Below are 22890 nucleotides of genomic sequence, written 5' to 3' on the forward strand. Positions count from 1 at the left end.
CAAAATCTTCCCTGGGCAGGCTTTCTGGTGATGGAAACTCCTTATCCCTTCTGTCCTTACAGGATACAAAGGAAGAGGTCTCAGAGAAACCAAAGTCTGCTCCAACTGCAGAGAAATATGGCTGGATTAAAAAAAGCAGCGGGGGGCTCCTGGGACTGTGGAAGGATCGTTACATCCAGCTACGGAAAACACAGCTCGTTGTCTACGAGGATGAGGTATGGTCACAGCTAACAGCCTTGAATGAGGGACAGGAGCAGGCCCCTGGGGACACATGCACGTCCCTGTGTTTTTAACTCTACCCTCCAGCCCACTCCTTTCAAAAGGGCTTCTCCAGTTATCTCCAGGAAGGGTAAATGCTATAAAAGAGATGGCAGCTGCATTTTTAAATATACTATATAGCATAAATATTTTAGCCACTGAATATTTTGACAGAGTCATTGCCAGAATAAAAAAATGGGGGGCAGGACATCCTGTGAGAAGGTGAACGGAGTAAAGCTTTGGGCGGAAGCAGGATATGTGCTATGAGGTTTTGGCTTTTGAAGGATAGAAGTGATTGTAGCAGGCTGACTTCCCACCTGCCACTTGAGGGGATGGCAGGCAACCCTGCAGCTGTTTGGCATCCCTCAAGCAGCTCAAATTGTTGCCAGCCAGACTCTTCAGGGTTTCTTTTAGCCACTGAAGGATGCAGAGTGAGATTGTGAATGCTTGCTGTCCTCCTTAAGCACAGACAGTCTGGATTTGGCTCATCTTTTCCCTTTACTTGAGCCAATTCTGAGCAAAGGACCCCTGGGAGCCTTGTCCTGGACTTCCCTAGATAAACTGCATGCCTTAAGTTCATGACCACACTTAGAGCTGTTTCCAGACAAATGAGGAATAAGAGCCAAGCCAAATCTGTCCTGCATCTTCAGGCAAGAAGAATGAAAAGTGCAGGGCTGGTCCTGCTGGGATGCAAAGGTGGCTTTGTACTGAGTCAAGCCCTCGTTCCTGGGCTGGAAGCCGCTTCTCCAAGAGCAGAGTTTGCCCAAAAAGTTAGAAATTACAGTGCAAAGCACAAGCTACAACCAAGAGAGGTTTGAGAAGAGGGGTGGGTAAGTCTGAGCCCTGTGGTGGCTTGTGTGTGCAGCAGGGTGGGGGACTGTGGTCTGCACAAAGAGCATGTGCCTGTGAGGTGTCTGGCCCAAGAGGATCTGGGTCATGTGTGGGCATCAAGACGATATAAAAGCAAAATAATGTAAAGCTTCATGTGCAGTGTGTCAAGGGAAGAAGAATAGGGAAATGTTTCAGCAAAGTCATTGCTGCGATGGTTTCAGGAACAACAGGGCTGACAGTGAGTTCAGTTCTCTTTTTTAAAAACATACTCTTGCCTAATAAAGAAGATTTGTTATAAACAGTTTAGGTTAAAGGGTATTACCTCTTCCCTTTATGCTGAACACTCCTGCTCTTCCCAAATCCCAACGCTTCCTGGTGTCGTTTGTTCACTCTTCATATGAAATGTCACAAAGGGTGCAATAATAATGACAGGAGAAGTCAATGTCAGGTGATGAGCAGCTCAGAAGGCAGGAGAAGCAAGGAGGGGTGCTCTTACCCAGAGGGATGCAGCCTGGTCCTGTTGACTCTCTGTAGATCATTTCCCAGTGCCCTGGACACCTGTTGACTCCAGCTGAAGCTTCAGGAACTTGCAGGTTCAAAATCTATAAACATGACGTAGGTTTTTTTTTAAAGGGTATGCCTTTAAAAACAAGCTACATGGAGGCTCTCATTACCACAAGGGAAAAGGAGGCTTTTAAAGTAAGATTAATTTTCACAGACATTCAGAAGAAGGAAAAATCCCAACCATTTAAAGGGTTATTTTATTATCTCAACAAGGAAAATGGCATTTGTAACAACCAGGCATAATGTTTTCTGGTAGCCTGCGGATTGTGGTAACATCCTGTAATAAATTGCATCTGTAAGCTACAGTAGCTGCAAGGTCCCATTATTGTAAATAAGGGATCATGTTAATATCTATAGGCTATTAAACTGGCTTACAGTGAAGTCAAATGTCTTAGGAGAGGAAATTGCTGCAAAATTATCTGGTAGCACAATAGGATAACATGTGATTGTGCAGCCTTACTACAGGGAAACCAAAGGAAATGGCAATTTTCTGCACTCAGGGGGGGTCTTGTTGCCACAGAATTGAGGCAGTTCATGTTTATTACGGTATTTATCTTCATTTAATGTGAGTCAGGGCAGTGTGGCTGTCTCTATCTTACAAGTGGGGAACAAAATTTTTGAGATGGGAAGGGCTGATGACTAAGGAGAGTCTGTGGTGCAGTGTGCTATGGTGGTTTGCATTTCTGGAGCTCAAGGTGCCATTCTTCCCACTGGACCTTCTCCACTTATCTGCTCTATGTGACCCTGGAGAAGGACACAGCATTCCAGACCATCCTCAAGCTGAAACATTTACAAATGGGATTGTTCAGTGCTTGCTGAAAAAGAGAGGAGATAAAACCTCAGGCAACAGGAATAAAAGGCATCTCTCCATATGTATCCTAAATTAGACTTAGATGGGTTAAACGGGAGGGAAGTCAGCTTCCATGAGGGCAGGCAGGTTCAGAGGCTGAGCATTTAAGCTGGTCTGAGCCCATCAGGTTTCCAGGAACTGAGCAGTGCCTTGGACTCAGTGTGCTTTTCTCAGTCCCTCCCATGTCCAGCCCTTCGAAGAGAGGTGCTAATGTTGCCTTTAGCAGTTGTTTCCTACACAGGCCACCTTGTTGATGCATTTGCATGAGCCTGGCTGCACTTGTAGCTGAGGTTTAGGTGCTAAACAAGAGCAGAAGGGACAGCCAACACAAGATACAGACAAGAACATTGTACAGTGTTACTGAGCAGCACTGAGAGTGTCTGAGCAGCACACAAATACTGTATATCGTCATCAGTAGCAATCTCCAGGAATGTGCTCCTGACCTGCCCTGGGAGTGTGTTCCCCAAGTTGCATGTGCTAGTCAGGCTTTGGGTTTGGTTTAAAGCATAGCCACCTCCTGAAGGCAAATGGTAAATGCCTATTGTGTTACCTGGAGCAGAAGGGGTGAAAATTATCCCACACGGCTTCAGGTTTCTTTCAGCTGATGGGGAATGAAGGGGGATGGATTTCTTGTTTTCTGCTGTGCCTCCATCTACAGCACCCTGCATCTGTACCCTCACCTAAATAAAGATGCAGTTAAGCAAGATGTTTGTATATGACGTACCCAAATATCAGAAAAGGAGGCACTGATGCAAATACAGGGTGCTGGGATCCCAAGAAACTGCTGTGCTGGTCTGCATAGAAACAAGCAGGTTATTTTCTAGTGGGACTTCTTGTCTTCTTGTCTCTGCATGTTCTTGCCAGAATAAAAAAAACCTACAGAGAGCATCTGAAGACCAGGCAATCCTGTGTAGAGTGACTAGACAGATCAATATCACCACTTCATGGATTAGAAAGCATCTGTCTTGAGTTTGGCTTTTTTCCTTTAAACAGTGTAGCTAGTGCTTAGAGCTGTTTTCTTGTTGTTTCAGGGTTTCTTTGTAAGTGTATTATTCGACAGGGAAAAATCCTGCTAGATTCTAGAGACCGGAGGATCCATTTGGTGTTCAGCAGTTGGGCACTTAACATCTGCATTTTTCCCTGGTAAAGTGATAGCAAGATATACCCAAAAGTGATTTATTAAAACACTTTGAGAGCCTCAAATAGAGAAACATATTATTTCAGGTCTAGACATTTTACACTGACTGGAGGGTCTCAGTGTGCGTCAGTGAAGAAGTCTTTGCTGGGAATTACACCTTCATATAAATAATAATAATAAAATTTTCAGAGAGTCTTTTTTCCCTCCTTTTTATCAACTTTTCATTAAGGAAGTTGTTTGCCAAGTATGATTCTTTGATTAAGCACATGCATTAATATGTTCAGGTGTTCAGTAACTTTCTTCTTAAGGGCCAAGCCAACAGACACAGATATTTTATGCCACAGGATCTGCTCCATGAAGAGTTACTGAAATAGTTTTTCTGTATTAAATCATGAATATAGGGGTTCTGTACCAGGATCAAGCTTGTCCAGAACATGTGTCAGGGCAGGACTCTGGAATTGACCCTTGTCTCTGCCTGGTGCTGAGTGTCCTTCAGGTCCCAGGAAGCTGAAGGGACCTGAAGACCTGCGTCAGGGTTGGGTCTTTCATTCTTTACCTTAGTGGTGCAGGACAGACATAAAGGATCTCTTTGTGACCCAGGTAGGCTCACAGAGAGGGGATGGCCGCTTGCCGAGGGTAAAACGGGGACAAAAGCCCCATTCTGGTGCTCCCTGAACTCAGATGCTTTTCCTTTGCCTCATACATGGAGTTTTTATATTTCTTTGGTTGCTTTCTTCCCTGCCTTCCCTGAAGAGGATAACTTACTTAAGAAGTTCAGGTCCCTGAGATGAAGGAGCCATAACTTGAACAGTCAAGGTGTCCCTGGGACACAGCATCCTACACGTCCCCATCCTCTGTGCCTGTGCTCCCTAGCCAAGTCACAGTCCCCAAAACCTCCCCAGGGAGAAGATGGGCAGCTGGAAGGCAAGAGGCAATCTCACAGCAAGACCACATCTCTCCACCCTGCCAAGTCCCCTTGTTCCCTAACTTGGTGCTCCACAGCCCTTGGGAAGTGGAGCACAGCTTGCATGAGATCAGAGGAGAAGTTCCTGTCCAAGAGGCAGGAAGGATGGCATGGACAAGGAGGGTGACAGGGGCTCTCCTGGGGACAGAGCTGCTCTTGAGAGCAGGGAGAGTGGGCAAGAGGCTTGGGGCTGGTCTCTGGTCAGAGCGCTGCCAAGCTCTCTACATCCTGAGCCCAGGGAAGGAGCTGGGAGCTGCACCGGCCCATGCGACAGGGCTGTAACGTGGGCGGTCATCCTCAGAAGGCCAGGATGAGATCACCCATCCCCGAGGCATGTATTCCTGACCTCACCCTTCTCTGTCATTTGTTGGCCGTGGAGGGGTTATTATTTCCATCCCTGTCCTTTTGCAGTGACATTGCGATACCAGGATTGCAGCAGGAGCCTTCAAAGGGCTCGGTAGCATCAGCAGGATTTTATCAGCTGGGTTTTAGGTTTGGGCAGGATTAATCTCCTCCTCCTAGTATGCATTTTCCTAGTTCACATTCACCTACTCAGTGTTTAATGAAATAAACAGTAATGTCATTAAAATAATAAACCTAAATTAGATCCAGACATCCCTCGGTGGCTCAGGACTTGCTCTGTGTACTGGCATCAGCTCTGCCGGGCCCCTATCCCCAGATAGGAGGGTTGAAAAAACTGAAACACAGCCTAAATTCTGCACAGTGACTTAAATGTCAAGTGGTAAAGGGAGGAAATTCCCCGCAGCCCACTTCCCTCTGAACTCTCCATTCCCTGCCTCCAGCCACACAGCAGCTTCCTGACTGCAACATGTTTCCTCATCCCACACCCCCTTCTCCACTACAGGAGTTGCTAAATACAAACTCATATGGGCACAAGGAGCTGCCTTGGGACAAGAGCCTGAGCTGGGGGTAGTAATGGCCAGTGATTTTAATTCAGGATGGTACTGGAGAGGTTCATGAGCCATGCTGACTGTAGCACTTCACTGGCAAGAACTGCTCTGAGATTCTCACTGCTCATTTGTGCTTAGCAAAAGGGAGCTTTGGTCTCTGCTGGGCTACTGAGACATGAAGAATATTATCTGCCCAGCATTACGCTGTGATTCCTATTAGGGATGGTGCTCTGCAGCTGAACTGAGCCACGCACCACGTGTGGAATTTTAGTTATGTTACTGGGAGAAATAAGCCAAGATTGCGGCCGGCAGTCATCAGTGGAGATACTCCAGAGATAAATATTCCCCACTGAGATGCTGGCCCAGACAGTTTTGCTGGCTGTACAGGGCTGTATTTCCAATCCTAAGCGTTCTGACAACTCAGAGCGTGGCTGCAAGAGGACTGTGTCCATCACACATGGCTCCTGCTGACCTTTGTGATGTGAGGACCAGTCTGCCCCAGCTCACTGTGGCAGCAGGGCTCTCCTCTTATCCCTGCTCTCAGGCTTCCTGAGTGGGATGCTTGGACCATCGTGTTGCTTGTGTCATATTCCCTGTGAAAAAGCAGGATCACATCTCCTTCTTTCATTGTCAGTTGGAGGTAGTGTCGCTTCTGGCTGCACATCCCTAGATGAGGCCAACAGCAATGGCAGAAACTGGTGTTACTGTCCATAACCTGTTATTTGCTCAGCCACTGTGGACCACTAGGCTTGTAGCTTAAAGACCAGGGTGTTTTCTTAGTGAGATGCCAGCCTGATTTATGGGGCTTGCTGTCTGCATGCAGGTTATTTTTAAGGCAGAAGAGCTTTTAGACATGCAAAGGGAAGACATGCAGAATTTGATGGTCTGTGATTGATTTCAGTGCCTTCTATTCATAATAATGTTTCATTCCCTCTCTGTAGGATGAACAGAAGTGCATAGAAACAGTGGAACTGGAGAGTTATGACAAGTGCCAGGAGCTGCGTGCACTACTAAAAAGGAAAAATCGTTTCATTTTAATCCGCTCCCCGGGTAAGAAGGTAGGATTGCCTTTCTCATCACCCTCGAGTCTGCTAACTCCAAAGTGAGTTCCAGCCAGCTGCACCCAGAGCAGATGAAAAGCTCTGAGACTGAGCTCCTTGGCAGCTGGGAGAAATGACCTGTATCTGTGAAAGGTCTACAGTGTGTAAGAAAGAAAGCCACTGTCATGTAGACTTTCTTCTTGTCATGGGGAAAGGGTCTTCCTGTGGCTTGACTTTTTTCTCTTGCTTTTTTTCCTGCCTTAGCATTTTCTTTCTTCCAGTACTCCCTAAGAAGTGAAAAATGACCATTCCCTATAGTTCCTCCATGTCCTCTGAGCATCTGTAGATGCTGCAGCTTTGCTCAAGTTCCAGTGAAATCAATAATCCCAATCCATGTACTGAGACAGTTCCTGGAGTTAGAACCATTGATCTGAAAAACTCCAGTGCAAAGTTACTTGCAGCCAAATAGTTCCTAGGAGAAAAGATTTATTTTGCAGAATCCATGAAAGCCTACATCTGTAGCTTCCTGCACAGCATCTGGTTAGATCCAGAAGCTAAAAACCAGGCTGGCATTGCAAAGAGACTATACATCCATCTGAGCACTGAGTGTATGCAAGGACATCCTGCTTTACTTCCTATCTATATTCATCATCACTACACATCTTTGGAAGTTCTCCTTAATTCCTACTTGCATGCTATCCATTTCAGCATCTTTATGGGCTAGAACGCTTCATTATTGCTTTAGGGTATCGCACTTTGCCTTCTAATTTCAATATGATTTTTTTGGCCTCAGAGTTCTTACTAAATCTCCCCATGCAAATCTGAGAAGTTGTGAGGGACAAAACACATTCATTTCCATAAGAACATGAACAGGATAAAATACCATCTTGCTGCATTCCCCCATCTCCATTTGGTTTAAATAAATGGAGATTGTTTAGTCCTTGTTGTCACTGTTGCTTATTCTTTCACTCCAGTCACTTCATGTTTATTCGTATAATAAGACCCCAGCTGAGTTCAGAGCATCATTGTGCTAAACTTCATTCAAAACAACAAAACAAGGGCTGTCCTGCTCCAAAACCCTGGGCTAGTGAGCTCCTGCAGAGCACCGGAGCCCAGAGCACATTAGGAAGGAATTCTTCCCTGTGAGGATGGTAAGGCCCTGGCACAGGTGGCCCAGAGAAGCTGTGGCTGCCCCATCCCTGGAAGTGTCCAAGGCCAGGTTGGATGGGGCTTGGAATAATTTGGTGGAAGGTGTCCCTTCCCTTTGGTGGAAGGGGGGCTGGAACTAGATGTTTTTTGAGATCTCTTCCGACCCAAATAATTCTAGGATTCTGTGATTCCAAGTGCATACCTATTCCCAGGGAGGCCAGTAATACCCTGTGTGCTCAGAGATGGGCAGCACAGTAAGAACAGGTATTATCTGCAAGTATGTTACTGAGAGAATTGTGTATTAGCTGCATATGTCTCTGTTCTGCTCCATGAATCAATACAGGGTGTGAGACCTGTTCCTAAACCTCTCATTTCTTGCTATGAGAAAAATATGCCCAAGCTGTGCCCAAAAGGGTAACTTCATCCTTTTGGCATGCTGGCAAGTTTACAGCCACCCTGTTTTTCATGCCACTGATTCAATGGAGACCTAGATAGAGGCTACTTTTTATAAGGCTCTTTTGGTAAAAGGAAGGGCTTTTATAAATGAAAAGTTCCCTGTTTGTAGCTCCCCTCCCACCCTTCTTTTGGCTGGGAATCTGGTACGGGTGTTGACACACAACATACTTTGGCAGATGTTAGCACAGGCTTCAATTAGGAGGCCAACGTACACAACTGTCCTTCTTCTGTTTTGAAATTGCAGCTGTGGTGATATATATCAGTTAAACATTTTCCATTTGGGAGGCTTGCTGCCATCCACAGTTTAAAATCACCCTGTGAGCCAGCTTGCCAAGCCCGTCCACATCTTGCTAGGGTTTTTTTTCACCCTCTCTCCTGAGCATAATGCTGAGGAATGAGTTTGAGGGACTTAGGAACTGGGAAAGCTAGAAAAGGCCATTTCTGTTTCAGTGCACAAATCTTGAGTAAAGGGAGCCCAGTTTAGCTGTAGGGGAATCCCAGTTTAAATCTTGGATGGGATATTTTTGAGCAGAGATGAATCAGTGAGTTAAAATTACTCTGCAGCTGAAGTTGCACCTGAATAAATAAGTTGTCTTGCTAAACACTGGTCGTTGATGTACCCCAGGTTCTGCTTGGCCTGTTCTCAAGGATGACATTTTTGTTAAGCTGTGACAATATGAGCATGTCACATGCCTGCACTGGTATGGAACTGAAAGAAAGCACTGCGCCCTGAGCTTCAATTCTTCAGTGAAGGAAGCTGACAGTGTGCAAAAGTCCTGTTCTGCTTAGAAATCTCAAATGCTTCATTCCATCCACAGCAATTAAATGAAAACTTTTGGATGCAGAGAGCTGGGCTTCTAAGAAAGGGCAGCAGCCTTGGCCCGGAGACTTTAAAATGTACTACTCACAATGCAAAAAGCAGTGTAAATGATGCTTGGTGTAAACTCTGGAAATTACCGAGGTTGGCACAAGTCTGGTGTTCAGTGGATCTGAAAACCTTCAGCTGCAGGGAAATATTAATATTGGGAAGAGGGTCGTAGTAAGGAAAAGAGTCCACCAGCAAGTCCTGCAGCTCCCCATGCATCCTTGCACCTGTAGTCAGGGATGGAAACTTCCATTGCTTATTTTTCCCTTCATCAATTTTTGAGGTACCTGGAACTGCTCTCACCAGGGGTCCAGCCTGAAGCTGCAGTAGAATGCAGTGAGGCTTGGGGGAGTCTGCTCCTGGGGTCTGCCAGTCTGTCAGAGATGCTGCCTTATTCCCAGGGATTGTGTAGCTCTCGGTTCAGCGACAGAAAGCCACCAGAATCCTCTGACAATCATCTCATAGAAACATGGAATGGTTTGGGTTGGAAGGGACCTTGAAGATCATCTAGTTCCAACCTCCCTGTCATAGGCAGGGAGTCCCTTGTCTTCTCCTTTCCCCTTCATGATCTAACCTAACAAAGTCATATAGAAGAAGGCAAGAAATGACATCCCATCTGGCAGATAGACTCTGTTGCACTCAGGGTAGTTTAAGATGCTACTGACCCGGCTCTGCTCCAGCTTCTGCTGGAGGTGACCACCCCATACCAAAGGTCAGCAGAAGGGAACACATCCCCCCAGCAGTTCACATGCGATTCACAGTCCAGTTTAGCCCAGCCCCATAGAACTGAAGCCAACACCAGGCTTTGCACTGATACAGGTGAGGACTAAGCACAGGTTTGTGTCATCCACCTCTGCAGCAGATCTGCAGAATTGCTTAGCAAAGAAGAAGTGTTGGTAACAGTCTCAAACTGCAGCTACACAGTTCTCCAGAGATTGTCTGTTAAATCATTTAGTGCAGGTACAACAGACTGACCCCAGGAATACTTCTCTTTCCTGGAAAGCAGGCTCGGCATTGCCATCAGACTGTCACTGCTTAAGGAGACTGATGTCCTGGGGAAGACAAGGAGCAATCGGGGAGCCAGTGCCCGCTGCCGTCATGGACAGTGATCCGTGTGGGAGCTCTTGTTGCATGACATCCCGGCAGTGATTCAGTAGGACCCGACTGGCTGTGCTGTGCTCTGAGTAACTGTCAGTAAATTCCGTAGCCTGCATTCATGGCTTACAGTGGTCACTAGGTTTGGCCATGACAGCTTTTCCTGGCACACCAGCCTGTTGTTTATGGCATGACTCAGTCTCAGCTGGCTTAGCAAGAAGGAGTGCAAATGTGTTACCCTGCCTGCTGCCCTCTCATATTGGTGTCACTGACTCTCTGCCTTAAATTTCTGCTGGAGAACAGACCCTGCTTAATGTTTTGTAGGAAATATCCATCTTTAGATGCATCTGCTGATGTTTGTAAATACTCAAATGAGTAAAAATACAGACAAGAGAAATTCATTTGTTCCTTGTTTGTTGAGAGCCTGGGAGTCTCAGAGTAGTGTGCAGAGTCCCAGTCACAGGCAGGACTGAGACAGGCAGCTCCTTCCTGCCTCTCCTCTGCAGCTTCCTGCTTTACAGAGAGCTCCCATCCTGGTTTGGGTTAGCTTCCTTTCCCCAGTGCCTTGGCCGAGGACAGGAGCCACAGATGGATGCAGACAGACCAGGGACTGCAGGGCAGCAAAGAGGCTGTGGCTGGCAGCAGCCAGAGCATGAGCCTCTGAGCCCCAGCAGCCTGACTCTGCCTTGGTGTCTGTGAGTGTTTTATAAAAAGGAGAAAAAAAATTTCTAAGATACCTGGGCACTGGGAGGAACCTGCCCCTCTGTGTCACAGCCTCAGGGAGCTGTGCAAGCAGGGAGCCAGGCTGCAACAATATGAGGCTGGCACTGCCCACACTGCCCCATGGCAGGGAGCTGGGTCCCACTGTGCTGCTCATCCTCCCTCGCCCAGCTCCCTTCTGCTGCCACCTTCCCTGAGTACCTTTCTCTCACCATCCATTGGATCTGCATTTGATGGCAAAGGGTTGCATGCCAGAGGGACATCTCAGCTTCTCATTAACGAGGAACCACCCTCCCGAGGTTTGCTCTGCTCTGCCACAGAGTTGCTGACACCAGTGCTTAGTCACAGTCTGGGAGGCTTTATTTGGAATGAGGCACAGAAAGTGGCATTGGAAGAGGAAGCTTGAAGTGAGGCAGGAATCCTTCCCGTGAACAACATGTTCGGAGATTTCTAAACCCTGGTGCAGGCTGCCAGGTCTTTGCCAGGCAGTGCAGCAGCTCAGCTGCTCACAAGTAGAGCTTTCTTATAAGCTTTTATAATCACAAAGCTTTAGGGCAAAATCGTTTCCAAACAAAAAAAGTTTTTAAGCACACACAAAACCAGGCCAGCTTGGACTAAAACAAAATCTGGCCGTCACTCTGTTTTGGAGCCTTGCCTTCCCTTAGGTTCCCTGGTTAGAGTGGCCCTTCTGCATCCCAGACAAAGGGCTCTTTCTCCAGAGGGCTGTGGGTCAGGCCCTAACCTCCCCTCTGAGCTCTCAGGAAGGCATGTGGTCCTGTCACCTTTCCTGGAAACTGATCAAATAAAGACTCTTTCCCCAAATTACTCCTTAACTCCCTGCTTGCCATGCTGGTTGTGAGTGTCTGGCACTTGGCAGCTGTGATGTAAATCCATGGCATTGACATGAGAAATAAATACAGAAAGGAAGAACAGTTGGTTTCTAACAGCAAGAGTGGGTGTAAGGAGATCAGGCTTTAGTTCTGCAGAATTTCTGATGGTCCCTTCAGAAGCTGCTGAGACCCAGAACAGTTGCTGCTTTGTTGTGCCATGAACAGGGAGCTGCTAAGAGCACTTGACTGTCAGTCACCATTCGCTTTGTCCCCCTCATTTAATATAGTCCCTGTTTTATATAGGCACTGCTGTGATTTTGGAATGTGGGGCCTCATTTACAGAAAGGCTGAGGCTACAACTGCTCTTGAAAGCACTGGGAAGGTGCAGAGTACCTATAGAATGTTAAATACCTGCAAAAAAAATTTCAAAGCAAAGCTCCATGGCTGTGTTTTGAACAAGCCTCTCTGTAGCTCACTTCCCCACCTGTAGGAGGTGGATAATTTCAGTTGCTCTGAAAAGGAACTTGTGAAGCCCCCCAGATATTGCAGTGGTAAATAGGAAATTAAAAACACTGTCAGGGGAATCTGTAATTCTGTTTTCAGGGCAGGGCTGAAGCAGAGTGAAATCAGTAAGACATATTGACCTGGGAGGATAAAACACATGATGGAATAACTTAGTAAGAAGTGCCAGCCTGTTGTTAGGGATGGTGCTAGAAGGAACACACACAGCAGGCTGATATCCCTACAGCCTGTAAATACTAGGAGTGTCTAACTTTTAAGTGCTTGATTTTGCAGTGTTGCTGATGTCCTTTAGCACAGGAGTATTTCTGTGTGCCTGTGCAGTGTGGATTAGGACACCACATAGAGCTGTTCGGATCCCATCTGGTCTGCCATGGAGCCACCTGTAAAGTGAAGATGATATTTCTCTCATCTGAAGTGTACTCTGGGGCAAAACTGGTGAGGTACTCAGAGAAAACAGTAGTGAAGTAAATGACACCCTGCCTATTGTCCCTGCTGTGGGCAAGAAGAGATTAGAAACACTGAACAAAGCCATGGGGCTGTCCTGGAGGAAGGGAAGAGCTGGCTGGCTGGAGGACAGGCCATACAATCATCAACCCCTCCTCCCTCCTTATTAGTGACCCCGTACTTCTTGCCAGTTCCCTCTTACATGGCCAGCTCTTCCCTTCTTGGGGCAGCTCTTCAGACGCCAGAGAGTGCCTGTCTGTAGCGTTCACTGATGGATTTCATCTGCAAACAGAAAAAGATATGGTGGATTTTTGCACTTACATTCTCTTATGCCTCATCATTCCCTTGCCCAGCTGGGTCAGGGTTAGTGCAGCCAACATCAGTGCCCCACATACCTGTATCAGTTCTGTTCTGCAGAGCCACAGGAACAGGGAAGCAGGCAAAGCCCACTGCATGCAGCCTTCCCGTTCCTTGTATTCTGGGGGAAGTGGGACATAAAGTAGTTTACTCCATCTGAACCAGCCAGTGTAACTTGGACTTTCAGTCTGACTCTATGCAGTGTGACCATTTGCTGTACAACTCACTGATGCTCCAAGAACTAACCCAAGTGTTTTGCAGAAGGAAGAAACTTACTTTTTTACTACTTTAGTAGTTACCAAAATAAAACTACAGCAACAAGCTGTCCAGCATAACAAAATCCTGTTCATGGGAGCTATGCCAAAGCACAAAGGAATCTGTAGTTTAAACACAGGCTAGAACTGGATGTTATATAGAAACTGTAGTGATTCAGAGGTACCTCTGGTCCTGACAAGGAATGCTCAGGCAAAAATTGTTTCTCTGCTCTTGCAGGTTCATGATATCAAATTTCAAGCTCCAACTTTGGAAGAAAAGGAATCGTGGATAAAAGCTCTTAATGAAGGGATCAATAGAGGCAAAAACAAAGTATTTGATGAGGTAAGAGAAACAGTTTTCAAGCTCCTGTGTTTCTGTGTCTTCTCATCCATGGCTCCTTTAGCTAAAAGCAGAACTTGCCTGAACCCCTGTTCTCCCCATCCTTCCTGCATGCCAGCCATGGTCCAAGGAAAGAGAAGGATGGTGTGCAAGGTAGGGCAGGTTCCTTCTCTTCAGAGCTTGGGATCAGAGGATTTCTGGGAGTTCCCCTTTCCCAATGGAAATGGCCAGTGCAGAGAAGCAGCTGCAGCGCTGAGTTATGTAGAGCTGGGATGCAGCTTGGAGAGACTCGTCCTCCCCATGCTGCCATGATCCTCAGCACCAAGCAGTGTGGAAATGGAGGTATTTGGTTAGGATATAGCCCAGTCTTCAGGACTGGAAAAGTCTGAAGTGAGTCAGTCCACCAGCCATTCCGCCTGCAGTCTGGAGAGAAGTCTGGTGGAAAGTTACTACATGGCCTTGGCCAAACCTGCCTGCCTCTCAGCTAGCCCCAGCACACCTGCACTTTCAAATTCTCCTCCCATCCTGCTGCACAGAGGGGAGTATGAAAATTGCATAACCTAGAGCCTGTTTAACCTTGCCCTGCTCCCTCTTAGTTTGTAAATCGGCCCTGAGCTAAACCAAAGGAGCAGCATCTCTTCTGCAGTTCTTTCAGTAACTGAAAGGAAGTGAACAAAACCACCACCATGGGAATGACACAAGAAAAAATGAGCAGGGTAAGGAGGGACAAAGCAATCACAAAGATCTGTTTAGCAAAGGAAACCAAAGCAATGAGTAAAAGTTTTGAGAAAAGGACTAACTGGTGTAGATACAGTGCTAGAGATGTAAACTCTGAGAGGTTGGGCTTTGCTTTTATTCAGCAGAGGGCAAAAGCATATGGGTACAGTGGGCAGTGAACTCTGCACACCCTTCATCAGCACAGCAAGCTGAGATCTCAGATTACCTCCCTGCCCTGTGATGTGGGGTTATCCTCCTTACAGAGGGAGCCAGCCTCTAATACTCATTCATTCCAGTAAGGATCAAACCTCAGATTTAAAGTGTTTCCACACAGGCCAGGCACAGGCTAATGGGTCAAGCCCTCAGCCAGCTTGGATTATCTGTTCTCCCCTGAAGGAGCTGTAAAACCACTTTTGCCATACCAGCCATTTTAAACCCCTATTTCACCCTCACCAGCTTTCCTGTTGTACAAACTTGTCGTACTAAGGACACACAGATGTTTTCAGTGTCCCTGGTCACTGATGCTGCCTCTCAATGTGGAGCAGACTCCAGCCCTTGGCCATCACAGTGTGGGTGGGTGGTCACAGAGCCAGCACAGAGAAGTACCTGTCAAGGCACTGGGACCTCCCTCCTTATGAATGTGAGGCAGTGGATTTCTCCTCTGATTCCAGGAAATAAATTTGTTAATTCAGCTGGAGTTGCAATTAATCCAGGTCACTGCTCACACCTTCTCCTCAGCATCCTGCAGTCATTAGAGCTGTGGAAGGGAAGGGCTGTAACAAAGTGCTGCTGATACAGTTCACAGTCAGGTCACAGTTATTAATGAGCTTTCACCTCTAAGATGGAAACAGCAGTTTTGGTGCTGTGTTCTGCCACATGCAGGAGCTGGTCCAAGCACAGGGTGCAGTGAGGACAAAGCTCCTCGTGTCCTTTGTTCCCTGCCCCTTAGGTGGAGAGAAGTTGCAAACCTCTGAGACCTTAAATATCCATCACATATGTGCAGGGCTTTGCAGGCAGGCTGTAACTGAGTTCTGAGGTAAAGACTAGTGGTGAAATATTCTCCAATGAAATGTTGAAATTTCATGTGTGACAGTGACAACTTTATAGACATATCTTGAGAAATTAATGACCCTCTTCCTTTTTTGTTTCCCTCCTCTTCCCCCTGTTAAAGGTAAAAGTAGATGAGAGCCTTTCCTTAGACCACGTAACTCGGGACAGGGTGAAAGTGTCCCATGGACGCCGGCCACCCACAAGAAGTCACCTAAAGGAGGTAAGTGCACCCTGTTGGAGTGAGCCAACCCACCAGCTGGGATCACCGGGAGCTGCTCCTTCCACTCGGGTACCAAACCCCAGGAAAAACCTCAAGTATGGACAGCCCAGAGAAAGCTGACGAGGGAAGCAACTTCCTCCAGGAAAGACTGTGCCAGCACCTCTCTAACGAAGCTCCAGGTTCCCATAGATCTCTATCTGCTGCAACATGTTACCATATATTTAGCTTTTCATAACTCATAAGCTACTTCGCCATCTGGTAAGAACCATTAGAGTTTCATTTTCATCAGAAGAAACCGAAGCTCCTGTATTTATTTTCAAAGATGTGGTAATGTTGTAGCCACAGTAGTCTAAAGGTAGAAGAACTGCATGGTCCACAGGAAGAGCTGTATTTTTATTAAGCTAACCAGAGAAAGCAGATGAACTTTCAAGCTTACAAGCCCTTCCCTAGGTCTGAAACAGAATACATTATTCTCCCAGGCAGTTTTATAGACTAACCTGTCTACTTTTAACTGATTTTCTGGGTCTGTCACTTAAAAAAAAAAGAAGAAAACACAAAATAAACCTGCATTTCATTTTCAGGGGAGAGGTTCTTACTAATGTTTGATTCGTGTGATTTATGAAAAAGTTTCTACAGACAGATTGATATTTTAGCAGACCATTAATCTCAAGAAAGGAAGGTTTTTAAATCAAACCTTCTTTCTTCAGACTTCCAAGACACTGACTTATGTGCCTGCACAACACTCAGATGACCCTTGTGCAGAAAATGAGATGCCTTGAGACTTTTACTTTGCATAGAAATGGAGGGAGACCGTCTGTCCCAGAGAAATGCATGAGAATGAATCATAGATTCCCATCCTCCAGAAAACCGCAGAAGAAAACATGACAAAAGTCACAGCAACAATGAAGTGTGGGTTCTGTTGCCTAATATGGGTTCAGTAAGGTAGCAGGTTTTAGTCCCTAGGCACTATAAACATCTCTCTTCCCTGCTCAGATCACTATTTTCATGAGATAACCTCTGAAGTTAGTACCTGTAAGACTTCTCACCCTTAGCCAAAATCAGGGGAAACTCACTTACAAATTTAGAAGCAGAAATGAGGGGATAGAGCCTGCAGGAAGATGTGTATCATGGCTGCTGGCTGCAGGTTCATGAAGGAAATGGCATGTACACTGATTTTCAGTGTTCAGAGGATGGATGAGGGCCAAGCCGCCAGGATGCAGCTTGCCTCCATCTCTCTCATGGGCTGGAAAGGCAGAGAGGCTTTACCTAAACTCTGCACTGCAGGAGCCTGGCCCTGGCTGCAGCTATGCCTTTGTGTGGTTTTGGGTTCCCTCACACAGGAACTGTCACCGTGGTTCTCCCTGTGGGGCACTGAGCTTACATGCTGCAATGTCTTTGCTAAGTCCATCCTTTTTAGGAAAACCTCCCTACTAGTGAGATTTGCACACAGCCTGTGGTCTGAAGGAGGTTTAACCAGCTGAGGCTTGGCCCTGGTAAGGCAGGGATGACATCAGGTTGGAGGATGCAAGCAGAAGGCAACAGGATTACAGTCCCTGGCCAAGCAATCCAAAGATCACCTTGGTTTATGACAAGCGCAAAAGCAGAAAAGTGAGCCTTTGGGGAGGCACATTGTAAATGAAGGGGGCAGAGGGATCCCAGTACAAGACAAAGAATAAAAAGGCAGAGCTTAACACTAGCGCCCACAGGAAAACCAAGAAATTAGGTTACTGGGGAACAGGCTTTAAGACATTCTTCTCAAAGGAAGTAGTAAAATAAATTCTGTGCTTTTCTTAGAATTGAGGGCTAGTTTGGGTTGGGAGAGACCTTACAAATCATCTGCCAGGGCAGAGAGCCTTTCAGTAGACCAGGTTACTCAGAGCCCCTTCCAGCCTGGCCTTGAACACTCCAGGGATGGGGAGTCCACAGCCTCTCTGGGCAACCTGTGCCAGGGCCTCACCACCCCTATAGTGAAGAATTTCTTCCGAATATCTAATCTAAACCTGCCCTCTTTCATCTTAAGGCCATTCCCCCTTGTCCTATCACTCCATGCCCTTGTGAAAAGTCCCTCTCCAGCTCTCTTGGAAGCCCCCTTTAGGCACTGGAAGGGGCTCTTAAGGTCTCCCTGAAGCCTTTTCTTCTCCAGGCTGAACAGCCCCAACTCTCTCAGCTTGAAGCAGCAACCCCTTGCTTGCCATGCTGGTTGTGAGGGTTTTGGACTTTAACTTGAAGTTAAAGGATGAAACACAGGATCAGTGATGGGATAGATATTGAAAACTTTCTTTCTTGTTTTTCAGGCTGCCAAGTGTACATCAGATGGTATCCTGCGACTAGATCTGGATATAGTAGACAATGGACCACCAACCTTTGATTCCACTATCAGTGAAAGCGACAATGAACCACCTCAAAAAGAAACTCCAAAGCCACCTATGCCACCTACAAAACCCACTGGCACAAAAGAAAACCAAGAGGCAGAGAACAATATTCCTGACCAGGAACATAAAAAACCTCTGTCTCCTCCGTTGCCCCCAGATAAGAAGCTTAAGGAAGGCATCACATCAAAGGATGGTATAAATGCGAAGGAAGAGGACTCTCTCAGTCCAGAGGAGAATGTGGAAGAATCGCAAGCACCAAGTGAGGAGAACAAGGAGAACCTCACTGAGGTCAGCAACAGGGTTATAGCAAAAGCTCCAATTCCACTTCCTAAGAGTGTGCCAGACAAGCTGAAAGTAGCTTGGGACCAACCAACCATTGAACCTAAAAAGACAGAAGACTTGGAATCAGATGATGGCAAAGACAACCTGGCTGAGATTGCTGCTGCAGATGTTACAAAGCCTCCTGTTCCTCCTAAGGTTTTGTCAGAGAAAATGCTTGCCACAGTGAACTCCAGCCATGGTGACCTGGAAGCTGGGGGCTGGGAAGAGCAGGAGTCTGGCAGCTCCAAGCCCCCGGTGAATGGGATCACAGCCAGCGAGGTAGCAGAGTTCACATCCCCGACAGCTGAAACAGAAGAAGGAAATGGGAGGACCGCAGCCGAGAAGGAACAGCAAACTTCAGCAGAAGAGACAGAGACTTCCTTAGCTACAGAAACAGACCATGAGAGTGTAAAAGCAACTATTGAGAAGAAAGATTCTACAGAAAACACTTCAGGTCTCAAACTTCGCTGTTCTTCTCTGGGAGACTTACTCTCTGATTCCAAAAATAAACAGAGAGCACTTCCAGGCCAAGGTTTCCCAAAGGATTCCCATCAATGCTTAGCTAAAATGGAGGAGAAAGTTGCTAATGAAAGGGAAAAAGCAGAAAAGCTTCTGCAGAAGGTTTTACGTGAAGGGTTGGAACAGGCCCAGGGGGGTAATGGACCCCCAGTGATGGCAGAGACATTGCTCAATGAGGCAGTAGAACAACTTCGGCAAGCTACACAGGTTTTGCAAGAAATTAAAGGTCTTGGAGAACTGAAAAGAGAAGGAATACAGAAACAGAAAGAAAAGCAAAAGGATCTAGTGACTCTTTATAGGAGAAGTGCTCCCTGACACACTCTGCAGAGACTTCTTTCCCAAAATCAAAGCGAAACATTTGCATTTATGATTTGTACCATTGCGAGGCCAGTGTTTAAAGGTGGTGTTTTGCTGTGCACACACCATGTTTGTGGGACAGAATTGAGCTTTCAGTTATAGGATCTTTCTTTATTCATGTTGTACATACCAGTCTGGTTCTAATCCTCTTAGCACAGCAGAAGGTTACAGGACAGCGAACAGTTTCAAAAATGTGAATGCTCTTTAAGGATTCTGTCCAAAGTCCTTTCAATGGATCAGGCCTTAAAAATTAGTGGTAATCAGACAAAGCCAGATTTTTTGAAAGGAGCAGAATGGCTATTCTAGCAAAAGCCCATCTCTCTGTATTTACAGACAAGCAAATACCAGATTACACTGGCACCTATCTGGTTTTCCCAGTTAAATCATTTGAGGATAAATGTAGTCAGTGTTTGTTCACTTGCTGGCACAGTTTCCCAGACCACCTGGCCCAGTGACATCTAGGAATGTAAAGATAAACGGTTTAATCTTCTCCGAAGATACTCATCAAACCACATCCACAGTTAAAAAGTGACCTCACACAGAGGCAAACCAAACTGGCCAATTCCTGACTCCAAGTAGTGTCCCTGATGTGGAGCAGCTGTATGAAGGCACTTTGAGGCTGCCTCTGCAGCGCTTTAGGTGTGCTAAGCACTGCATGAATGAACGCAAGTCTCAAAGCACCATTGCCAGGCAAGTATTGATCGTTCCTCTTTCCTTAATAGGGAAATTGAGGTTACACTTGGCCTGTGAAGGTGTTTTCTACCAGGACAACACATTTATTATTGAGGACCATATCTGGTAACTCTGAATCCCCTCAGTGTTGTTAGGAACCAGTAGTCAGGCATTTGGAGGACATGTGTCCAGGAGATCCTCAGGAGCTTCCTAGGAGAGCTGTCACTAAGAAGCTTTGGGGATGTGTGTTCCCTTAATGTTGTCTCGGGATGTAACTGACAGGAGCATGCACATCAGGCAGTGGGTCTGGACAAGATCCCCCTTCCCACTAAACACATCTCTACCTGCTGTGTCCTGGTCAGCCTGAGAGCCATGGTTTGGCCCAGATCTCTCTATTGAGAGATTGACACACATGGAGGGAAAGGCGTTTTTGCACAGAAAACTTTGGGGCTGGTCCCAATGGCTTAAGTATATGAAAAATGCATTGCTACAGAAGGGTGTGAGGAAGGCATTGCAGTAGGCTCCAGGGCAATTCCCACAGCTTCCCTGTCCACCTGCTGGGAGGAACCACAGTTCCTGTGGTCTTTAGTGATTACAGCAGTGGCAAAATCATGTCTTTGCACTGCTGCTGTATAGCCCCATACCCGAGCTGCTCCTCTCCCCTGTTCTCTATAGTTGCTTTGAGGAGAATTGTGTGACAGCCCAGAGGTCTTCTCCTTTGCTTGAGCCAAACTCTGGAAACATGGAAAATGGCAATCTCCCCAGTCTGGTTTTAAGGAGTGACACGCTACCTAAACTCTTTTATCTCATTTGCCAGCACTTTGTTCTTAGCTCATCCATTTCTTTTTCTTCTAATTTCCCAGGTCCCACAAGTCTGCAGGGGGCTGCAAACATCACCCACAGCAGCAGTAAAGTTTCATGTAAGCCTCCTCTTAGGCTAGGCATAGGTACTTCAGGTCTGAACACAGAAAGGTTGGCTTTGGGCTTCCAAATACCTTGGTTTTCACCACTTGGAGCCAGCAAGACAGATAGTGACCATAACTGATGCTTCTGCTTCTTTTGATTAAATTAGCCTTGGTTTTGGTAGCGAGTCCCCCTCTCAAGACAGCCATAGATGTTGTATGAGTTGACTTGTTATTATTCTGTCATGTGGAAAGTTCTACGTAGTCAAACACTCAGGGCTCAGGTGCCAAAAAGCTTTGCTTTGAGACAAGAAGTTTCCAGTGTCCTAAGCCCACCCCGAGGCACACAGCCTGGAGCAAACTCTGGATCTGTGCCATTTGCTGCTGTAGGTTCAGTGTCAACTATGGGTCATATTCACCTTTCCAGACACACTTAGGACAAGGGCTAAGAACACAGACAATATTCAGTGCCTATCTGCTATCTAAATGTATTTTTCTGCATGTGCACTTTTGTTTACCGAACACTGTGCGGTATGAATGTGAGCTGTCAGAACGTGGTGTGTACTGGAAGTCAAGGGACATCAGCTCCAGAGAGCAGGCAGGCTTTTGCAAGATGCAGTTCTAGAACAAGAGATAGATGGGGGAAAACCCAGTTCACACTAACAGGAATAGACACAAACCAGGGCAAACTCTGCATACAGGTTCATATCCCAAAGCTGAAGCCAATCTTAAACTTCAGGACAGGCAAATCAAAGCCTAGAACTGAAATCCAGGAGAATGACAACAGCTTATGGGGTAGCTCAGTACCCTAATTTATATACAAATGTTTTTGCTCTCCCCAGTGTTTTCTTGTGGCGGTGTGTTCTGTGGATATTTGTCTGGCACAGCACTGGTGAAAATACCCAGACATCCCTCTCTGTTACACCCAAACCTACAGGATGTGCTTATATTTACTGTATATTTTTATATTATACTCAATATTCAGTGAATAAATGTCTGACATTTTACCGAATACCCATCAATAGGAATCCTAACAGATAAATACCCTCTACCTGTTAGGAAATGGGCAAATTAAATCATTTTACAAGCTACAGCTAATTACTGTATATGCTGTACTAACAGATCTTACTAGATTTGTATTATGTCTTGTAAATAGGTATAACTTAAGTGGAATCTCTGCATCACCCAGTAACTTTACTGCTGCAAATGCTATGTTAGGCTTGGTTTTAACTGTTTTTTCTAATAGGTTTAGCAGGTTCATCCTAAAACATCCAGCCTTCTATGGCAACTCCCATCTTCAGCGTACATCCTGCCACCATGCACTTTTTTTTTCAATATTCTTTAAACATGCTTTTAAACTTGCATCTAATTCCTGGCTGCACTAAGGCTAGGGGGTTTTGTGCCTGAAAACCCTCTGGGCTCGGAGTGCTGGAGTGTGAGTCTGTGTTTTGGGCTGTGCCACCAGTTTACATGTCTGTGACAGGAAGGAAGGGAGTTTGCAAGCGAGCAAGTGTGGATGACGATCTGAAAGCAGCTGCTGCAGCCCGTGGAAAGGCAGCACTTTGTCTCCTGCTTGTAAAGAGCTTTGAAATTTGGCAATAAAACCTCCTTTTAAAAATGTGCTGTTTCAGAGTCATTTGTCCTGAAGTGGAGCAAGGAAGCGCCACCAGAAGCAGCACGTTAAGGCTTTGCTCTGGAGAAGGGAATGCTGCACAGGCTGTGGTCAGGCTGGGGTGAGCTTGCTGCTGTGCTAACCACAAGACAGGAGGAAGGAGAAGCACTGGGGGCTGGCGCTGGCACAGAGCTGGAGCTGCTGTTGCACACAGAGCAGTTCCTGACTCATCCCTGCCTGCCAGCTTGGCTGCCCTGGCCAGAAGGCATGGCTGAGGCCAGGATCTCCTTCTGGAAAGCAGTGGGAAGCATCACATCACCAAGTGCAATCTCCAGCAGAGCTGGCTGGGCTGCTCGTAACACATTCATGTGGACTCGCTGGTGTCTACAGAATGTGGAGCCCACTCAGCATTTGTTCCTTTGGTGGTGAGGAACACCAGAGCCTTGTTCCTCTGCCCAGATGGCAGGAAGCTGCAGCAAGAGAAGCTGGTGGCACAGTGACTGCTTCCCTTCTGCAATAACTGGTCCAAAATTGGTCAGTAGGTTCAAAAGTTACGAGGA

General features: G+C 46.4%; 1 protein-coding gene across 1 annotated transcript in view; it reads left to right on the top strand.

The window, feature by feature from the left end:
- Positions 1 to 22337, top strand: part of PLEKHO2 (pleckstrin homology domain containing O2) — a 26988-nt gene extending 4651 nt beyond the window's left edge. Inside the window, exons 2-6 of the mRNA XM_042039320.1 lie at positions 63 to 215; positions 6458 to 6574; positions 13487 to 13591; positions 15477 to 15575; positions 17870 to 22337. Of these exons, the coding sequence (XP_041895254.1) occupies positions 63 to 215; positions 6458 to 6574; positions 13487 to 13591; positions 15477 to 15575; positions 17870 to 19102 (1707 nt within the window). The 3' untranslated portion in view covers positions 19103 to 22337. The remainder of the gene's footprint in view (positions 1 to 62; positions 216 to 6457; positions 6575 to 13486; positions 13592 to 15476; positions 15576 to 17869) is intronic.
- The last annotated feature ends 553 nt before the right edge of the window (positions 22338 to 22890 follow it).

This window comes from Corvus kubaryi, unplaced genomic scaffold (genome assembly GCF_017639235.1).
Source record: "Corvus kubaryi isolate FWS band 111438036 unplaced genomic scaffold, C.kubaryi_AGA036_p1.0 37394, whole genome shotgun sequence".
Taxonomy (NCBI): domain Eukaryota; kingdom Metazoa; phylum Chordata; class Aves; order Passeriformes; family Corvidae; genus Corvus; species Corvus kubaryi.